Source organism: Puma concolor, chromosome A1 (genome assembly GCF_028749965.1).
Source record: "Puma concolor isolate L17-30 chromosome A1, mPumCon1.1.hap2, whole genome shotgun sequence".
Classification (NCBI taxonomy): Eukaryota; Metazoa; Chordata; class Mammalia; order Carnivora; family Felidae; genus Puma; species Puma concolor.
Genome location: NC_141667.1, coordinates 43,484,441 through 43,505,415, shown reverse-complemented (window position 1 = coordinate 43,505,415; position 20,975 = coordinate 43,484,441). Strand labels below are relative to the sequence as shown.

The following is a 20,975-nucleotide window of genomic DNA, read 5'->3' as shown; positions in this document are numbered from 1 at the left end:
GTGTGTGTAAGGGTGTGTGTAAGGGGGTGTGCTGCAGCTGTCTCAGGTCAACGCTGCCTCCTCTTTGCACCTCCTTCCCCCTCTCATTCCCAGCTGTGCATGGGGAGCAGTAGTCATGGGCTCTGGGGCTGACAGACTGCAGCTGAAATCCTGGGTTTGCTGCTTAATTGCTGTGTGACCCCGGACACGTTGCTTAACCACTCTGAAGCTCAGTTTTCTCAGCTGGAAAATGGAAATGATACCCACCTCCTAGGGTTGTGATGATTAGATAGAGCATAGCACAGTGACAGTCCCGAGGTAAGTGCTGTATTATCATGAGACTGTTCCCCTTTTTCCTCAGTCCACACCTTTCCACAAAACCACCTTACCCGAAAATGTAACCTCCACACGATTCTCATTCCTCTGAGCCATCCAGGTGTTTGGTCAACAGTTTGGGGCCCTATATTTAACATGGCGGTGAAGAGAACGGGGTTTACACGTGGGGTCAAATCCCAGCTCCGCTGTTCACTGGGTGTGTGAGTGTGGGCAGGCTCTGAACTTCTCTGACCCTCGGTATCCTCCTCTGTGAGGGTAATCATGATATCCACCCTCTACAGCTGTTGGAGGGTTAAATGAGAAAGTGCAAGTAAAGCACTTAGCACAAGCCTGGCACATGGGGAAGTCTCAGAAATGATGGCTGTCACCTCTAATATCGTTGTCATCTTTGAATCATTTACTCCTTCCTTCACCTGATAGCAAGGGCATCCAAGGCCCCACTGTGTGCCAAGGCCTCTGCTAGGGGTGGAGGATGTGCGGAAGAAGTGAGGATGGGGGTGGGGAGGGGGAAAGGAAGGGGCGGGGGTGGCTGATACACAGGGAAGTGGAGAGCCGAGCTGAGACCCAGACCAGGAAGACGCGGGGGAAGAACCCGAGCTATCTTAGGGCTGGAAGGGCCCTGAAGGGTGCTACTTCCTGAGCCTCCAAATATCTCACTTCTAAATAGATTATAGATTATAATCTGCCCAAAGAAATGCAAAGAGGTACAGCCGTGGATGCAAAACCCACGAGGCAAGTCCGTGCCTGGAGAAGCTAGATTGAGTCCTAGCCAGCCTGCTTGGTGTCTCTAGCCATGCTTACTGGCTGCTGCCCGTGTGTGGCCGGTGCCCAGCCCCAAGGGGACCAGGTCAGGGAGGCCGTGGCTTAGCACAGGGCGGCCCAACTGTGCCATGCACATGGGACAGTGCCCTACACTCTGTATTACCACCTGCTGATGGGGGCCATCCCAGGGAGTAGGGGACAACCTTAGAGTTTCACAAGTGATTTGGGTGGGCAACAGAAGGGGGGCTGGTGGATAATGAAGATGATGGTGTTTTCATTTATCAAGATTCTTCCCTGTGCCGGGCACTGTATTGAGGGCTTTACAAGTATCATCGATTAACTTCCAAAGCAGGCCAGTAGTGTTACCACTACTGGTAGGAAAGGAGGATCAGAGAGGTTACCTAATTTGCCCAAAGCTGCACAGCTTATAAGAGGCAGCGCTGGGAGGTGAGCCCAGCAAGATTGACTCCAGAGCCCAGGTTCCCAGCCGTTCTCTTTAGCTTCCCAAGTGGACATCAGGAATGTGTTGTCAGGGGGCATTGGATAGGTAAGAAGCACCAGCCTCTAATTTCCAAGAAAAAAACTGGTAACTGTTGGAAATATGAAAGGCATGTCAGAAATTCATGAGCTCAGCTACACAAATGAAAACTAGGTTACAGATCTATTTGATCTATGACAATATTTCTAAAAAGTCAAAAACTGACAGCATAACTCAACGACCACAGTCATGTCAATCTCTACCAGGTGGTGAGACCCTTTCACACCCTGCGGCGGCTCTTGAAAATTTCCTTTCCTCTTTGGATTTGGACTCAGTTTTTTTTTTTTTTTCTCAGGGTAGCCTTCACGGATGGGAGGGGAGGTTCAATGTGTCTTGTCTCCTGGGTTCGTAGCTATGATGGCACCTCCTCTCAGGGACTAACGCCAGTGCCCTCATGCAGGTGGGGGCTAGAATCCAGCCTGTGTTCCTGTCGCCTGGCTTCTTAGAGGGGCAGCCTTTTAAATCAGCATAAAAGTACCATCTGAGCTAGAGTCAATGCCGAAGGACCCTCCCCCTCCCCCAATTTTGTCCATTTCTCTGAAACCTGAGAATCTTCTCTAAAGGGGCTGAGGCTTCCGGTCAGAGGGTAGATCAAGGAGCCCAGCCTTCTTGGAGCTCCTCTCAAATGCCTCTTGACCCGGTTCTAAAAGCCCATTCTGAGATGGTTCTGACCGCAGGTTGGCTTCTCAGAGCTTCTCATGCTCAGGAAAGAGAAGTTAAAAACACACATGCCTGCCAGGAACCGAGTAGGCAATAAGGAGTCTACTCCCCAAGGAAAGGGTCTTTTTAAAAACTTTATCTTGTTACACTATCAATGCTAACTTTGTATGATACATGTTTCCATATGATGTATGATGTCTGTACCTTCTCGAGTATTTCTTTTTTTTTTTAATTTTTTTTAATGTTTATTTATTTTTGAGACAGAGACAGAGTATGACGGGGGGGGGGGGGGCGGTCAGAGAGAGAGGGAGACACAGAATCTGAAACAGGCTCCAGGCTCTGAGTTGTCAGCACAGAGCTTGACGCGGGGCTCGAACTCACGGACCGTGAGATCATGACCTGAGAGTATTTCTATACATATTATCTCAGGTCAGGTTTCTTAGAAGCGGAGCCTGAGGCAGGGATTCAGGTTCTCGTGATTTATCGAGGGTGTGTTCCCATGGAAGACCTGCAAGGAATTGGGTGAAGCACGATGGCAAAAGGGAAGAAATTGAGCAAGGGTGTGGCCTCAGGTCAAGTCTAACTTTGACCCGATTCCAGGTGTGTGTATGGCGTACACACTGGAACATAAATCCTGTCTTGGGGTTGTCCCTCCTTAAAGCAAGGAGACTGCCCCTTAGCACCGACCCTGCCCTCCCACAGTAGTCAGTCCTTGGCTGAATGCTGCAGGTAACCTTGTACACAAGGTGGCTCTGTAGGCAGTGGGGAGTTCTCCAGAGAAGGGGGTCAATGTGAGCTGTTAGCAGCTAACCCCCCTGGCAGCTGCAGGATGGCGACCCCATCTTACCAAAGGGGACCTGGCCAGGGCACCAATACGGGGTTGCCAGATTCTGCACACAGAATATACAGGATGCTCTTTTCACTGCACACAGACATTTCTTTTTTTTTTTTTAATTTTTTTTTTTTTCAACGTTTATTTATTTTTGGGACAGAGAGAGACAGAGCATGAACGGGGGAGGGGCAGAGAGAGGGAGACACAGAATCGGAAACAGGCTCCAGGCTCCGAGCCATCAGCCCAGAGCCCGACGCGGGGCTCGAACTCACGGACCGCGAGATCGTGACCTGGCTGAAGTCGGGCGCTTAACCGACTGCGCCACCCAGGCGCCCCTGCACACAGACATTTCAAAAACCGAGCCTACCTTTGCTTTGAACTGCCTTAAAAAATGGAAACAGGTTAATAGGTAGAGGAATGGGTAGAAACGTAGTGAAGCAAGTATAAAATTAATGATAGAACCCAAGTGGGGGGTACACAGGTGTTCACGTGAGTGTGTGTTTGAAATTTTTTATAATAAAGTGTTGAGAAGAAATTAAAGCCGGATCACATAATATGTACTTGAAGGCAACCTGCTTCTTGTTTTTGCTTTGAAATATACTACAAACAGGGGCGCCTGCCTGGCTCGGCCAGTAGGGCATGCGGCTCTTGATCTCGGGGTTGTGAATTCAAGCCCAAGTTGAGCGTAGAGCTTAGTTAGGAGCAAAATAAACATATGTTTAACACATCTTTCAGTCATTTATTTATTTAAAAGATTTTTTAATGTTCTTGAGAGAGAGAGAGAGACAGAGACAGAGCATGAGTGGGGGAGGGGCAGAGACAGAGGGAGACACGGAATCCGAAGCAGGCTCCAGGCTGTCAGCACAGAGCCCGACGCGGGGCTCGAACCCACAAACCTGAGATCATGACCTGAGCCGAAGTCGGATGCTTAGCCGATTGAGCCACCCAGGCTCCCCTCTTTCTGTCATTTATAAACACATATCATCATTTAGGAATTAAAACAATTTTTTTAATTAAATTTGCATGCCTGAGGTTCCTGCCTGGCTCAGTCGGTGGAGTGTGTGACTCCTGGTCTCGGGGTTGTGAACTTGAGCCCCACGTTCAGTGTAGAGATTACCTAAATAAATAAATCTTTAAAAAAAATAATAAACTTGTGTTCCCTTCCTCCTCCATCTCTGGTCACATTCTCCCCTCCCCCATAGCAGACACCCACTCTTGTGTTTTTGATCCTGCTTCTCCAAACTTTATGTGCAGATAGGAGAGTCTTAAGCCATTTAGGGGACTCAATATTGAGTCAGAAATACATGCCCATGGCAAGAATTCAGATGGCACTAGGGCTCACAGTGAAAAAATAGTCTCAACAACTCACAACCCCTGCTCTCCCGATTCCCTTTCCCAAGGTACCCCAGTGCCCACTTCTCTGTATCCTTCCAGAGAGGCTTATGTCACAGACAGGCTTAAATACATCTTTTATAAAAAGTACCACGCACGCTGTTTTGCGCTTTGCTTTTTTGCCAAACAACATAATTCAGAGATGATTCTGAACCAGTGGATACATAACTGCCGTATTATTTTAACAGCTGTGTAATTTTCCGTTGTGCGATGTATCTTAATTCTCTGAGCCCGCACCCCGCTCTGGGGACATTTTTAGGCTGTGGCTCAGGGAAGGATGTGAAGCTGTCCTGGGAGAAAATGCAGTTGGTTGGCAGGGTGCAGCCCCCTAGAGTCAACCCCAGGCCTCGGGCCCTTCCTTCTAGAATCTCAGGGGGTAATTTAGGGAGCTCTGGGCTTCTGGGAGCCTTGCCCCCGTTCTTGGTAAATGAGGTAGGAAGAGATGAGTTTCTCAGCATGCTCACACTCAGGGACCACTGTCCCCCACGCCCCCCAGCTCTCTTATCTCAGACCTGGATACACAGTGGGGTTAGGCACTCAGGGCCGCATTGGTTGAACACCGGCTGGGTGCCTTATGGAATTCTCACAACAAGCCTGAGGGTCCAGAAGTTTCATTCTCATTGTCCGGGCAAGAAAAGAGAGGCTCAGAAAGGTGTAACAACTTGCCTGAAGTCACACAGCTAGGAAGTGGCAGAGATTTGAGCCACGGGCTGATTCGACGATGCCACCTCGCCCTGCAAGAAGCTAAGCGTTGGGGGAAGAAAGGGGTCAAACTCTCACCAAAGCGGGGAGGGGTCTTTCCCCTTTAAACCCGGGCCTCTTCTGACGATGCCCGAAGTCAGTGAGCCATCCTTTACTTAGTTTGTCAAAGCACCTGTTACCTAGCTTGTGCTCAGTGACTGAGAAATTGGCATGTTGGCTGTTGGGGGGCGGGGGAGGGGAGGGGAGAGGGCAGGAGGGGACAGGAAGCAGTGCTTCCGGGTTAACTGGCTGCCTGGGCCCCTCCCACAGTCCGGCTCCACGACAGCATCTCTGAGGAGGGACACCATTACCTGATCTTCGACCTGTGAGTTTGGGCCCACCCCGGCCTGTACAAGGGGTAGGGGGGCAGCCGGAGCCGGGGTGACCTGGCTGGGTCCCTCGGCCCGATTCCCAAATGCTCCCAGGCTGGGCTGAATTCCCTCTTCTGAGACCGAAGTTTCCCAAATGTGGTAGGCCCGCCACCCAAGCAGTGCAGGTGGGGTTCCCTGAAAAGGCGACACATACCCGTTCCTCTCCTTGGCACAGCTTTCATTTTGCTTCTGTTCGTGGCCAGTGATGCTGGCTTTGCATGTCTGGTGGCGATAGAAAGTTTCCTTTTGGAGTCATTGTGGAGTTCTTAAAGCCAATCAATGGAAGGAAAAACAATAATGAAATGATAGGTTCTTGGGTTGGCAGAGAAACTTCAGTGAAGGCACTGGTCCCGTCCGTAAAAAAAAAACCAGTTAATAGTGGGGGAGGTTCTGCATGTGTGGGTGTGTGGGAAATCTCTGTGCCTCAGTTTCGCTGTGTGCCTAAAGTTCCTCGAAAAAACTCAAGTTTACTAAACAAACAAACAAACAACAATAACAGCAACAAAACCCAGTCCTTGGGCTTCCAGGAGCCTGATGACCCTGAGTGATACGTTCTGAGTGTCCCATCCCTGTCCTAAGTGCAGCATGGACCCAGTGGGAGAGAAGGGCAGGTGGCGGAGGGGAGGGGAGTTGGTGGACGGGTGGGCTAGAAGCCAGGAAGAGGGTTCCAACAGGAGACACCCCTGGGGTTCCTCCCTTTGGGCTGAGGTTCTGAGGTCCCTGGGTCCCGTCCTTAGCTTCCTGGAGACTCTTCCGGAAGAGGCAACACCTGGGGCCTTTGTGGGAGGGTGACTTTGTGCCTGTCTCCCCAGGGTTACTGGTGGGGAGCTGTTTGAGGACATCGTGGCCCGGGAGTATTACAGTGAGGCTGATGCCAGGTGAGTGCCATGTGCAGCCTGGCGATGGTGCCTGGGGCCAAGGGGGCCTCCCTCCCTGCCTTTCCAGCTTTCCGGGAGAGGCCTGCGTTCACACCATGACCCCTTCCTCTCTCTCCCCAGTCACTGTATCCAGCAGATCCTGGAGGCCGTGCTGCACTGCCACCAGATGGGTGTGGTGCACCGGGACCTGAAGGTGAGCGACCCACCTGGGGGTGCAGCTCACCCAGGGAGGGGCAGAGAGAGACAGGGAGAGAGAGAGAGAATCCCAAACAGCCTCTGTGCAGAACCCGACGCGGGGCTCGAACTCCTGAACCATGAGATCATGACCTGAGCTGAAATCAAGGGTTGGACACTTAACTGGCTGAGCCACCCAGGAGCCCCCAGAATCCCCTGAGTTGGGCTGGGTGGGGAATATAGACGCCACTGTTCAGATCAGGAAATTGGGCTCAGGGAGGAGTATCTAGGCTCAGGATCCAGTGTCCTGACTCCTCGCCCCCTGTGCCTTGGGCCAGACCGGGTAAGATGTAGTTAGACTGACAGTGCTGGCTACGAAGGGGTCCAAGGCCCAGCTAGGCCACTCTCTAGCCTCAAGGCCTCAGCTTCCTTACAGCGGGGTCGCCATAGCAACCTCTGCACAGGGTTGCTGAGGATGTCAAAGGAGACAGCACAGTGTCTGGTGCTCGGACACATTGTCATTCTTGTTTCTGGGTCTCTGGCAGGTGGGGGGAGAAGAAAAACAGGTCTCGGGGTCCTCAGAGTCCTTCCTCTTCCCACCTGAATGGGAAGATGGACAGACCTAAGCAGATGTGCAGTCTAGGGTTGGCGCGAGCCACATAGCCTTGCCTGGTCGGCACAGACTCCTAGCTCTCCTCTGCTGAGCCTCATGGCATCGAGGCTGGTTACCTCGGTTGGTATCCCCAGTTTGCAGAACAGGAAACTGAAGCTTAGAGTGTCTAAGGGACCTGCCCAAGAATACGCAGTTCAGCTGTGTCTGGGCTAGGACTGGAGCCCTGGCCTTCTGACCCCAGATCCTGTGCCCGCAGTGGCCTGGGCCAAAAAGCCCCTCAATGCAGTTCCTGCTTCTACAGTAGTTCCTTCTAGGTGCCTTTGAACCTCTGCGTTTGGCCTTCTGTGACTCTGAACTTGCTTCTTATGGGGTATCCCCCTTGAACCACTGGGAAATGCTCCTTCAATCTTTCCTGCTGTGGGAGTTTTGTCTGTGAACCCCAGTTCTACCCTTTGGGGTCACACAGATCAAGCATCCAGCTTGGAGCAGCCCAGAGACCCTTGGGCAGCTTTGTTGTACCTCCTAAGTCTTCCGCAGGCTGTTCTCCTCCGTTCCCAGGCAGGACAGGATTTCCAGGCCCTCTTCATCCTGGGCGCCCTCTCTGGGCGCCCTCCCTGGGCGTCCTCCAGTGGGACCCAGGTCCCTCTTTGGGATGCAGTGCTCTGACCTGAGCCCCTGCCCACCTCTATCACGAGCAGTCCATGGTTTCTCAGCTGAGCTCCCGTGAGCTCCTAGTCTATCAGTCTACACCCACAGGTGAGTGTGCACTCCCAGAGGGTCCTGCCAGACTGCAGGGCAGTTCTCCCAGAGGGCCTGTTCCCATTATAGCTACAGCCCCTGCACAGGAGGAGAAAGGAGGAGAGGCAGAGCAAATTTAGGCCACTCTGCATAGATTAATTAGTGGCATATTCATCAAATCAGGGCAGGACAGCTACCAAGGCCCAGGACACTTTGGGAACGCAGTCGCCAGAGGATAAAAGAGGCCTTAACGAGGGACGGATGGAGCTATATTTGTTTGGGTCCCGCCTAACTTTGGTCAGTGGAAGGTCAGAGGTGGGACCCCTCGGAAGTTCCAGTGGGGAAGGGGGTCAGAGGAAACCAGCTGTCTCCGGGGACTCGGAGCCCACGCCCCCAGCCCACCCCAAGCAGAAACTGGGAGCGCTAATGCTCATCAACCACACGCTGTAGGCCACTGCCAAGGGCTCTACACGGATTAATCCGCACACCGCTCCGTGAGCTGGGCTTGATCCATTTTTCTGAGAGGAAACTAAAGCTCAGGATTGACACGACTTGCCCAAGTTCCACGGCATAGAAATGGTGGACCTGGGTCAGAAGCGAGGGCTATCTAACTGCAGGATTCACTTCCACTTCCCTCTGTCCTGTGTAGGGGCATCTCCTCCTCTCCAGACCCAGCAGAAGACAGCAGCCTTGGGGCCCCAGAGGCCAGGCAGCATATATGAGGCCCTCTCTCAGCCTAGAGTGGTTAAAAACAGCTCTAGAGCCTGACTTTGCCTCGATTCTGGCTCTATAACTTATCAGCTGTGTGCTCTTGGCCAAGTCACTTAACTTCTCCGAGCCTTGGTTTCCTCACCTTCATACATATGCCAAATACTTATTAAGTGTCTGCTCTGCGCTGTCCCCCGTCTTAGGTGCGGGTGATGTAGTGGTAAGAAACTCACTTTCTATAGAGGTGACAGATAATGGACAAGCACAACAACAGATGGGGAAACATTACAAATTGTGATGATATCTCTGAAGATAGTAACAAGTTGCTAAGACAGAGGCTACCTGGGGGCTCCTCCTTTGGATAGTCACGGAGGGATCCTTTGACAGGGTGACATGAAGGTGAGAGCAGATGAAGAGAAGAGGTCAGCCCTGTGGAGCTCAGAGAAGGAGCAAATCAGACAGGGGGGGCGGGAAGCGCAGAGGCCCTGAGGTGGGAACAAGCATGACTGTTTTGGGGAATGTAGGAAGGCTACTGTGGAAAACGGGGAGAATGATGCTGACCCCAAAGGTTGTTGAGGCCATAAGATGATGTATGCAAAACACTTAGCCTAGTGACTGGCACCTAGGAGGGGCGCAATAAATATCACTCCTTCTCTATTATAGTGGTGGCTATTCCCCCAACTCCCTGCCCTCACCTCAGCCCCAGCCCCAAACCCTGAGATGAGGTGAAGGAGGGGATGCGGGGTGGGGAAAAGGTCTTTCTGGTGCAGTAGATGGCGGTGTTGCCCTAGGGTCGTCCCCTGTCTGGGGGCTGAAGCTCGGGGTCCCGTGGCTGGGACTGGAGGGGCGGGTGCAGGGCACCTCTGGATTGTCCAGCTGCTCCTCCGTACGCCCAGGCCCCCAGAGGTGAGGTTCTGAATCTGCTCATCACTGTCTTCTGGGTCTTTCTTCCCCCACTTCACTCTTCTCTCTGGTCCTGGGAAGCCGGAGAATCTGCTGTTGGCTTCCAAGCTCAAGGGTGCCGCGGTGAAGCTGGCGGACTTTGGCCTGGCCATAGAGGTGGAAGGGGAGCAGCAGGCATGGTTCGGTGAGTGGGAGCAGGGGGTGCCAGGGGCACCGGGGGCCGGCCTTGTGTTGACACGTTGGCCTCTAGGAGAGCCCTGCCCAAGCAGGGGCAAGTGGGAGATGGCTGTTGCACTAGCCAGGGCTCTAGGAGCAGCGGTCCCAGCCCACTCAGCCCCTGGTCACTGGGTGTTGCCCATCCTATATCCACGGGACTCAGGCACAGGGACACGGTTATCATGAAAAGAGTACGTGGCTTCTTCACACGCACGTGCACCATCCCTACTGGCTAGGGGGTTTCCACGGGTTCCCCTAACAGCCTGGGTACCGGGGCTAATTATCCTGATTTTACAAATGGGGAACAGAGGCTAAGAAACTTGGAAGAGTTCACGGGAGATCAAAAGGGGAAGAGCCAGGATCTAAGCTCACACAAGCCGGAGCACTCTGAGATTCTGGCATAATTAAGTCCTTTCTGCTATCTGGGGAAACTTTTTAGTGGGCACTTTTGATCATCGGTTAAGAGCCAGAGCTCTGGGTTCAAGTTCTGACTCTGCCACTTAGGAGGTGTGTGATTTGGGACGAGTCACGTCACCTTGCTTGAGCCTTTGTTTCCTCACCTGTGAAATGGGGGTGATAACAGCACGTTCCTCAGGGCTGTGTGAGGAGTGAGACCAGACGTGTAAGTGCTCAGCTCCGTGCTTAGCACACACACTTAAGAGATAGTCACTGTTCTTAGGATTATCTGTTAAAGTACTTTGGATGCCTGTTTGTTGCCAGCGAGATCCTCTCAACAATGCCGGGAAGTGGTGAAGGGAGGCGTCCCTAATCCCTCATTTGACAGATGAGGAAACTGAGGCCTCGAAGAAAAAGAGACTTAAGGCAAAACCAGAGCTGGGGAGAGTCCTCCTCCTCTCCCAGGACCAGCTCCGACAAGGGTGGGGAGTGGGCAAGGGTTCTGCTCGGCTATAGCTGACAAGGCAAGGACATTTGGTCTAGTGTGCCACCAGCGCTTGATAGTGGCCGCAGGATGGCTGTTAGAAGTGAGGGATGCTGAGTCAGGACCCCACGGGAAGGACTCTGGGATTGATTGATGACTTCTGCCATGGGCTCTGGAGTGGGGGTAGTGACAGGTGCACTGTGGACTTGTCCAGCCTGGTCTAGAGGCTTTGCTGCCTGGCCGGGCCAGAGCTTCCTGCCCTCGACACACTCTTGGGGGCAAGGAGTGTTTTCCTCATCTCCAGGGCAACCTCATCCCTCTTCCAGCAGGATCTTGCTCTGGGTTGCTAACGTGCCAACCTCTGTGTGTGTGTCTGCCTGTCTGGGTGTCTGGGGAGCAGGGTTCGCAGGGACGCCTGGATACCTCTCCCCGGAAGTGCTGCGGAAGGACCCATATGGGAAGCCTGTGGACCTGTGGGCCTGTGGTGAGTCTACCCCGAAGCCGCCTCATCCCCCCAGTCACCTGCCCCTCTGCTGCCCTCTCCTTTCCCATCCTTCCCCTCTTCATGGCTCCTCCCCACAGGGGGGTGAGGCTTCTCCTGGTCCTCTTCCCAGGGGTCATTCTGTACATCCTGCTGGTTGGGTATCCGCCATTCTGGGATGAGGACCAGCACCGCCTGTATCAGCAAATCAAAGCCGGCGCCTATGATGTGAGTGTCCCTCCTCCCTCCAGCCTCCCTGTCAACCCCTGTGCCTCCCTCCTGCCCTCCCAACCCACTTAGGCCCCCTGCCACTCTCTAATTGTGGGGCGGGTAGAGCCTGAGGGCTGATGCGTGAGGCCTCGCCTCATGGTTGAGCCTCTATGTGACGGGATTTAGCCCGGGGCCCCAGAAGGCAGAAACAGCACCCAAGTGGGATGAGAGGTGGAGGGTAGGTCCAGAAGCCAGACTCTCAACTCCCCCCAACCCTGCTCCCGCCAATAGTAATGCACACATAAATAATAATAATACCTAGCACTGATACAGGACTCTTCTAGATGCTTTATATATATATATATTACAGCTAATCTGCATACCAACCTATGACAGAGGTGTGAGTGTTAGTCCCATTTTACAGATAAGATAGCTGAGGCGCAGCGAGGTTAGATAACTGCCCACACTGCATAGCCAAAAGTGGTGGAGCTGGGATTTGAACCCAGGCAGTTTGGCTCTAGCGTCTGTGTTCCTAAGGACCAAGCTATACTGATTTTCTTTAAAAAAATTTTTTTTTTTAACCTTTATTTATTTTTGAGACAGAGAGAGACAGAGCATGAACGGGGGAGGGTCAGAGAGAGAGGGAGATACAGAATCTGAAACAGGCTCCATGCTCTGAGCCATCAGCACAGAACCCGACGCGGGGCTTGAACTCACGAACCGCGAGATCATGACCTGAGGTGAAGTCGGACGCTTAACTGACTGAGCCACCCAGGCGCCCCTATACTGATTTTCAATAAGGCTGCTTCCATCAAGCTATGCGCTATGTGTTTCACGTCATATTTAATCCTCACAACATCTCTAGAGGCAGTTTGAGAGTCACATGACTTGTCCAGAGTCACACAGCCTAAGAGGCAGAGCCAGGACTTAAACTCAGCCTTCTGACTCTGGAGTCTGGCCTATAGCCGCTGGCCTACTGCTCCCCAGACAAGGCACAGCCTTAGAACAACAGAGGAAGTCCTCCTTTCCCTCTGGCCTCTGTTCTGATTTGTCCCCGGGGGCAAAGCACCCTGTCCCTCCTCTGGTTCCAGGGGGGTCCCTGCGTTGAGGGTCCCCACTCCTCCTGGTTGTGGATGCCCGAGTGGATGGGCAGTAGGACCCCTGCCTGCTCCCCTGCCAGTCAGGGGCTGGGGGATCGCAGGGGTGGCCTGGGCTAGGCTGGGCAAACCTGGCCCCTCTGCCCCTTCCAGTTCCCGTCACCAGAATGGGACACTGTCACCCCGGAAGCCAAGGATCTGATCAATAAGATGCTGACCATCAACCCATCCAAACGCATCACGGCCGCCGAGGCCCTCAAGCACCCTTGGATCTCGGTGAGCCTTCCTCAGCAGGGCCCTTCCCAGGAGCCCCTCCTGACGTCAGGGTCTGGACCCCCATGGCTCTGCCCCTGGCCCCTCGGGCCCAACATGGGGTCAAGGGAGCTTGCTGCCCGGCTGTGGTTCTCAGGGAGAAGTGAGAACGGGAGGCGTTGACATCATGACTGGTGATGCTACTGGCATTGAATGGCGGGTGCCGGGGGTTCCAAGCACCTGCAGTGTGGACAGCATTCCCTAGAACAGAGATTTGTCCCCCCGCCCCTCCCCCCCCAAACCCCGACCACATCTCCATGAGACACCCTGCAGAGGGGCCCTCGGGCGGGCCTGGCTTCCACTCACAGACCTTTCCCCTCTTCCTCCAGCATCGGTCCACTGTGGCCTCCTGCATGCACAGACAGGAGACCGTGGACTGCCTGAAGAAGTTCAACGCCAGGAGAAAACTGAAGGTAACGGGTCCCCGCCCTCCCGAACCCCCCGACATGGAGTAGCTTGGTCGGGTCTCCGCAGAGGCCGAGAGACTCCCTCACAAGTTCTCTCCTTCACTGAGTCAACAAGCATTTACTGAACATCTACTGTCTGGGCTGGGGAGGGGGTGGTGGAAAGGACAGACAAGGAAGCAGGACATTAAGGGGCAGTGGTGAGTGCTGAGCCTGGGCACACCCTGGGGCTGGAGGAATACACGGCAGGGCCACAGTCGAGGTCTGGGAGGACCACGGAAGCATCCCAGGAAGACTTGCTAGGCAAGTGGCATTTAAGCAGACGCCCCAAATGACAAGCAGGTATTAGCGGTGTGGAGTCAGTGTGGGCAGATGTTCCAGACGGAGAGAAAAGCTCGTGCAGAAGTCCGGAAGTGTGGTTCCAGAGTGGCTGGCGAGGGGTTCTAGGGGGTGAGATGGGATGGGGCAGGAGGCCAGGGGCATGAAAGATTGGCTGCCAAACACAGGAGATGACAAGCCAAGAGACGTGGTCAGGGGTCACGGCCCAGAGGAAGCCACAGTGGGACCCAGGTGGGCCCGGAGCTGCCAGCCTCTCAAGCAGGTCATGTGTGCCCCCAGGGCTGTGATAGCTACTGGCCTAGACCTTGCCAGGGACCCCACGAGCAGGTAGGAAGAATGACTGAGGAATCTCCAGCCCGCTGGAACAGAGAAGCCATCAGAACGCTGAGTGACAGGTGCTGAGGCCTCAACTCATTCAGAACCTCCTCACCAACTGCTCCCAGGCCTGATGTGGCAGCTCAGGAAGGGGACACGGGCCAAGGGGGTGGTGGGCAGCATGAGGCCAGGAGAACTAAGTCCCACTGCCCCCCACCCCCCAACCCCCACTGGGAGCTGTCGCAGAGGAAATCTCAAAATGTCAGAACCATTTTTCATGTCTTAAAATCATGAACTGTCAGACTCAGAGAGTGTCCAGATCAGACTGTCAGAACCAGCAGGCTGGTGCCTTAGCCCCCTCATCGAGACAAAAGAGTTTCTTTGTTAACCCTCCACGGCTCTGAGCCCAGGAGCCCCGAGTGGACAAACTAATGATGAACTGAGGGCTCCAATGCACCGGGTGGAGAATAAAGGGGGCCCGGGAGGACAGGCCTATTGTCCTTGTCCAGGCAGGACATTTCCTTGGCCTTTAGGAGCCCCCACTGACAGGTGTCCCTGAGCCCTTTTACCAGGCCAGTGGAACCTATTAATATCTGCTGCTAGGGTGGCCCTGTTCCAGGAGCTGTGCCAGCTAAGGCCTAGCTCTCCCCGACTTCCCCAGGGAGGCAGGGACGGTCTCTGGGCTGTGGGGTGAAAACAGATGGAGGGGCAGGGCAGAAGGCTTTGGCTTTGTGTCTGAATGCAGCACCTGCCTCCCCTCCCCCCACCCCTCCCGTTTCTCTGTCTCTCCTCTCCCCCCTCACCTCTGACCTCCTGTGCCCCATGCCCCCTCCTTCTCTGTTGCAGGGAGCCATCCTTACCACAATGCTGGCTACCAGGAACTTCTCTGGTAGGTGGTGGGACCTCAGAGCCCCAAATATATCCCGCACAGGTCTGTTGGAAGCACTGCCCTGTTGGATATCTGGGTGGCCTTGAGCCAGGGACCTGGGGAGAGTGAGGGCTACAGAGGACCAAAGACTGGGGGCTTAGGTCACTTGCACCCACAAGTGGCAAGAGGTGAAAGGTCAGCAGGCCAAAGGCCCATCAGGAAAGGCTAACGCCCCAAACTCACAGCAGTGCTGGGTTCTCAGGCTGGGCCAGCCCCAGGGGGAGTCCTCCCAAACACTGGGGTACACGTCCAGGCAGGACTGAAGTAGGCCCAGGAAGTAGCAATATTCCTGTTCCCCGCTGTTACTGAGCCCTGTGCTAAGCAGTCCCCATGCTTTCACTCAGGTGGCCTTTGGTGACAAGGCAGTGGGGGCCATTGCTAGGCAGAGAGAGGCAGAGCCTGCTTCTGGTGCAGCTTCGAGCAACCCCGGAGCAAGCCCTTAACCACGACGGGTCACCAGGGAGCCAGGGTAATGGTCTTTGGCCTTGGCCGTAGCCGGCTGGTTAAGGCAGGGAGTACCCAACGACCTGTGGCATGTGGCCCCAAAGAGAAAAGGAAGGGATTTGCATCAGGGCTTAGCAAGAAGCTCCCCTTGGCGCATGGGAGAGAACCCAGGTCAATGCCTGCCAGAGGCTTCTCTCTGGGGAGCCCGGACAGCTGACGGGGCAGCTGAGCAGATATAGCAAAGCTCACCCGAGGGGCCCTCTGGTTGGGGCTGGGCCAGTCGGAGAGGGCTGCTGTGGACACGTGGCCGGCTCCACAGCAAGGGGTCGGCTCTGGGAAGCTATGGCTCTGGCTTCCCAGAGAGTCTATCCGCCCATTGAACCAGCTGGAAGAATGAGACCCACGGGTGGGAAAACTCTGGAACTTCACATTTGGGCTTGCCCCACCGCATTTAACTGCCTTCCCACTCTCTCCTCAGACAAGGATCCTGCAGTTCCTTAAACTGAAAGATGAGCCACCCAGACAGTCAGAGTCTTTTTTTAATGTCTGAAGGGCCCCTAGAAACTCTAGTCCAGATGGTGCCCGTGGGTCAGTTCCCATCTCTTGATGGGCTTGTGGGACCAGTGGTGTTTTAAAACAGTGGTGTTTTTGAAAAGAGTTCCCAGCACTTAAAAATTAGGCGATTTCATAGAAAAACTCAGATTTCTGTCTTCTCTTGAAGATCAGAACATGTGACCTCATGGGACCCACAGTCCTGCGGTTGTGGGCTGGAGCTGAGAGCGCCCCCTTGAAGCTGGAGGGGCAACTACTCCCCCTGTTCTTCTGTACACCCCAGTCCAGCCCACGAAGCTCATAGAAGCTTCCGTACACCCCAGTCCAGCCCAGGAAGCTCATTCCTCCCAGCTTTGGGATCCAGAGGCACCCACCCCTGCATTTACTTTCTAAGAGGGAGACTTGCCTGGAAGGGGTCACAGGTAGAGATGTGAGAAGGACTGGGAAGCTGGGCTAGCATGAACCTGTCATTCTGAGCCTCTGGGGCGTCCATGTCCCATGCCGCCCCTTTAACCAGGCTCCCCCTTTCCCGGCGTCTGGGAGAAGGACTTACAGTGACTACCATTTACCGACCATCTACTGCATCGAGGTCAAGTGCTGTGCTAAGCACTTTATAGTTATCCTGTCTCGCGTAACTTAAGGCATTTGTTTGAAGTCTGAAGCGGCCAGATGCCGGGCTGGGCAGGGCTGGGCATTCCTGCCGATTCCTGGCTGCTGCCCTCTCCAGGGGCTCTGTCCAGGAGTCAGGGAGGGAGGGAAAGAGGAACAACAAGAGGAGGGGCCTCCCTGAGAACCGCTGCTCTGCTTTTCCCAGCACCAGGGACACAAGCCAGCCCGAGCATGGGGCTCTGGAATTTAGGGGTAGGGAGGCCTCTGTTGGGGTGGGTGCTCTGGCAGGGATGGGCCCCAGAGCGGGGCATCTGCTTCTCATCACCGGCAAAACGACGCTCGCAGCTGTCCGGAGTGAGTAGGCAGGGCTGACACATGACCTCCGCAGCAGCATGGGGCTAAAATTAGAGTGGGCCAGGGTGGGGAGGGAGCGTCCAGCCCCGGGCCAGGCAGCCAGGCCTCTGGGTTGGCCACCAGCAGCACGGGTGGTGACTGGGATCCAGAGGGAATCCCTGGGCTGAAACAGCAACCCCACGGGCCTGGGACACATTGATCACCTCTTACAACCCATGGGGCCAGAGGGTCACACTCAAGATTGCTGAGGACGGGGGAGCCCAGGCCCACCTAGGGGGCAACCGGCAGTCCAGGCCCCAAGGAGGAAGGAGGAGCAGAAGGAGGAGGTGTCCCCCGGATCACTGAGCCGGCTCCGCACCCTCCGCCGGCCCGCGGATGCTGCTGTTCCTTACCCTGTGGGCCTTGGTGCCCTGCCTGGTGTTGGTAACCCTCTACTTTTTCTCCTCCGCAGGAGGGAAGAGCGGAGGAAACAAGAAGAATGATGGTGTGAAGGTAAGCCCCCGGGAGCCCGGCAGGGCCAGCGTCAGGCAGCGTTTCCACCAACAGGGCCTGCCTTTCAGGGCTGGGGCGAGACCCAGGCCTTGCTGAAGGTGTTGTGGGCAGATGTGGTCACTCGTGCGGCCGGGCTGTCCCCAGGATTGGTGGGGGAGGGGGGAGCTGGGGGGAGGGGAAGGGGGAGGGTTGAAAGTAGGTGGGAGAGGCAAGTGGCCAGGGGAGTTGGGGCGGGCGCAAGGAAAGGGGCAGGTCTGAAGATACCTGTGGTTCTCTGGGATGGGAAGACTGGAAAGTGAGAGGGTACAAAGAAGAGACAGAGCTGATCATGAGGGGTGACCTCCTCCTCCCCGAGTGTGGGCTGGCTGGAACGGGCCCCTGACCCAGTGTGCACCCCAGTCCAACCCACGAAGTCCGTGGAGGTTGGATAGCCAATCATCTGACAGAGGCACCCACCCTGTCAAGGCCTGCCGGCTCAGGGCCAAGAATCTCCTCCTCCCCATGACCCAGGCCTGCCCTCTGTCCCCACCCCCGATGCCCTGCCCGAGCTACTTCCGCCCACACCCTGCTGACCCCTCCTTCCCTCCTCTCTCTTCTCCCTCTGCTTTCTGGGGCCTGGCCCCCCTCCCTCTCCGGCCCCCTCCTCCCCTGCCACTGGCTTGCCTTGTGGGCTCTCCTCTCTTGAGACCCTGCCTTTTTCTGGGCTCAGAGCCCTGCCTGGCCAGGACCCCAGGGCTGGGCTGTGCCCAGGATGCTGGAAGGTGTGGGATGCTGTCCAAACACAGCCATCCAGGTGGGCTGGTGGCTTCATGGCTTCATTGTAGTGGCATTTATGGTCTCAGGCCACTGGCTTTTGTTTGGTTTAGGGGTTGCATGGGAGGAGATCTGGGCTGGCTGGCTGAGGCCAGGATCTGGGCCTCCTTTCTGCCCTTAGTCCTCTGGGGGCTAAGTTTTACCTCATAAGTGCAATGTGCAATGGGTTGGGGTGGGGGGGCATGTGGACTCCATCATTTCTAAGATATAAGCTTTAAAAACGGAAAAGTAAAAAAAAAAAAAAAAAAAAAGCCAACAAAACCCTATCTAATCCTTTTTCCTTCTCATCTTGGGTACGTGAGGAATACATAATTAGTTGGTTATCAGCCAAAGTCAGTGGTTTTCAAACTGAACTTCTTGGAGCCTGAAGGTTCTGGGGAGGCATCCCTAGCAGCAGGGAGCACGGGATGGAAAGGGGGAGGCTGAGCAGAGAAGATTCTCGGCTTCTCACACCCACTTCAGCCAAATAGCTCCATGTAACAGACATCGCAGTGGTTAAGGGAGCCAGGGAGGGCTTAGCAGCTAGAGACCTCGGCTGGTTATTTCAATCCCTTGAGCCTGTGTTTCCTCATCTGGGCAATGGGAGTAAAAGGGATTCCCACCTCCCAGGGCTGTTTGTGAGGATGAAGCAAACCAGCATATCCTGAGGATTCAGCAGGGGTACTGGCGTGCGATCCTTGCTCATGAGATGCTAGTCAGTATTATCTTTTCTGTTTTCTGGATTGGACTTGCAAGTAAGATTTCCCTTGAAAACAAAGTTTGATCAAGGAAGTCTTTGGAGACACAGCTCTAAAGCCAACCCAATTTATAAAGTTAACACACACCTATCCCAAATCCTAGGATGGAATCCAGAATTGAGTTCTGGCTGCCTGGCTGTTTTGGGTCATGCATGAGTCAAACACTCTCCCCCCTCCAACTGGAAAGGGTAATGGGGGGAGGTACAGTATGAGGGTGGCCCAGTTTGGAGCAGCCGGGGTCCTCTTGGCCCTAGTGGGTAGACACCGGGGGTGCTGGGGTCCCCGGGAAAAAAATCATACTTGAAGGACATAGGGCAGAGGTCACAGGTGCGGGTGGGCTGTGGCTGAAGTCAGCGGAGGAGGAGGGGCGGAGGGAGGGTTGCCCGTCTGCTTGGCTCTTGGGTGTGGCCCTGGCAAAGGCTGACACAGAGCCCTTGGGTATGAGGTCAGGTCCTCCCTCATAGTGGGTCTTGGGATGAAGCTCCCTTCTGGCTCCTCTCCAGCCCAGGCCAGGAGGCAGAGGCTATCTGGGGGCAAGGACATCACGTAGCATGGCGGAACTCTGGCTAGTCACCGCAAGGCGTGCCAGTGGGCCCAGCTGGAGAACGAGCCACTCCTGCTTGCAGCAGCAGGACAGACCCTGAGCGGCTTCTCAGGTGGCTTTGGTGTGGATGAAGAGAAACCCAAAGGCCAGGAATAGCCAGAGTTAACCAGGGGTCTGCCCGGGAGTTGGGGAGCCTAGCCTGCAATGTGTTGCTCTGGGGGGTCCAGTCGTGTGTTTCACTATGAGTGATGCTGGACCTCCAGTCAAGGAACCGTTGGTTTGATGGGCCCCACCGTGCCCTCCTTTGGCGATCTGGGTCATCAGTCCTGCCATCTGTGCAAGGGGAGAATGGTAGGTGTTTCCTGCGGCCAGTGAGAGGCCCTACACCAGAGTGGGCCCTGGGGAGTCACACCATGTGCTGCTTGGAACAACACACATTCCGCCCAAGTGGGGACGTACATATTCTTCTTACCACTTGGTCCCTAAAGAAACCACCGACTTCATCGGGGGCTTTGCTGAAGCCCCAGTGATTGCTTCCAACGCTGGACGGGAAAAGGGCTGGTTGGGGAACAGAGATAACACCGTACTGTACTTTATGGGCTTTGCAAGGCTAATTTTGACCCTACTTTACGTCTGCCATCTTTGCTAACCCTAGAACCATGCTTTTGCACGTGGTTCCGGGAGATGTGACTCTGCTTTTGGTGAAAGCCCCTGGTCAGTGCGGGGTTATTATTAGCATCGTCATCGTTTGTGATCCGGGGAAATCGAGCCTTTCTGTTGGCAAGAAGTGATGCCCTCCACCCCCGCCTCCCAGCCACCTCTAAGCCTCTGCTTCTATGAGGAGCGGCCGACCGCTCCCACCCCTCAGCCCCACTCACTGCCCCCTGTTGGTGTCCCATCCGTGCCATCGTGATTCCTCTCCCCCATGTCCCATCCTGTCACTGTATGTCCGAATCTGACGCAGTCTCTGCTCTGTGTTCCCTCCTCGTGTCCCGCCTGGAACCCCGGGCCCTGCGTTCCTCAGGTTTCTGCTAGAAGAGGGGATGAGGGGCTGGCCGTGGGCTGCTGGCTGTGGGAGTCTACCAAGCTGGGGCAGATGCAGGGACTGTGAGACTTTACACTGGGCAGTGCCCAGTGAGCCACTTCTGCCACATCTTTGGGGGCCCTGGACGGAGAGCACAGGATCTTAGGCTCCTCCTGGCCCTCAGAGGATCCTGGATCTTGAAGTCAGAGAGTGCAGACTTAGACCTAAGGATCCTCAGAGAATAGCCAGTGCTTCCGCCGCCCCCCACCGCCCCCACAAAGGCCTACCCTGAGGGCATCTCAAGTCTGTCCCTGCTCACAGTACAGCGAGGAGAACAGCTTCCAGGCCTCTTAGACGTAAGCGCGTCCAGGAAGGACGGGCCTTTGCAGCGCCATCAGGCTATGGGGCCTGGAGACCTGGACAGAGGAGAAAGCCTGCATTCAGAGGTTCCAGCCTCCCCTCTGCTACCAGCTGGCTGAGAGACCTCGGGCAGGTCACTGCCCGTCTCTGGACCCCAGCTTCCCATCCGTCCAATTTTAGCATCAGTCTTGACCTACAGCCCCTCCTGAATGTGAGTCTTTGCACCACCTAGCTTAGGA

The 20,975-nt window shown here is 55.0% G+C and overlaps 1 protein-coding gene across 4 annotated transcripts in view; it reads left to right on the top strand.

Annotated features, from left to right (window-relative positions):
- CAMK2A (calcium/calmodulin dependent protein kinase II alpha) overlaps window positions 1-20,975 on the top strand; it is a 63,128-nt gene that overhangs the window by 22,557 nt on the left and 19,596 nt on the right. For all 4 annotated transcript variants that reach the window (XM_086713060.1, XM_086714339.1, XM_025923625.2 and 1 more), the window contains exons 4-13: window positions 5,511-5,565; window positions 6,424-6,489; window positions 6,610-6,682; window positions 9,707-9,809; window positions 11,122-11,205; window positions 11,336-11,430; window positions 12,663-12,785; window positions 13,151-13,234; window positions 14,726-14,768; window positions 17,218-17,258. In XM_086713060.1, coding sequence (XP_086569186.1) covers window positions 5,511-5,565; window positions 6,424-6,489; window positions 6,610-6,682; window positions 9,707-9,809; window positions 11,122-11,205; window positions 11,336-11,430; window positions 12,663-12,785; window positions 13,151-13,234; window positions 14,726-14,768; window positions 17,218-17,258 — 767 coding nt within the window. The remainder of the gene's footprint in view (window positions 1-5,510; window positions 5,566-6,423; window positions 6,490-6,609; window positions 6,683-9,706; window positions 9,810-11,121; window positions 11,206-11,335; window positions 11,431-12,662; window positions 12,786-13,150; window positions 13,235-14,725; window positions 14,769-17,217; window positions 17,259-20,975) is intronic.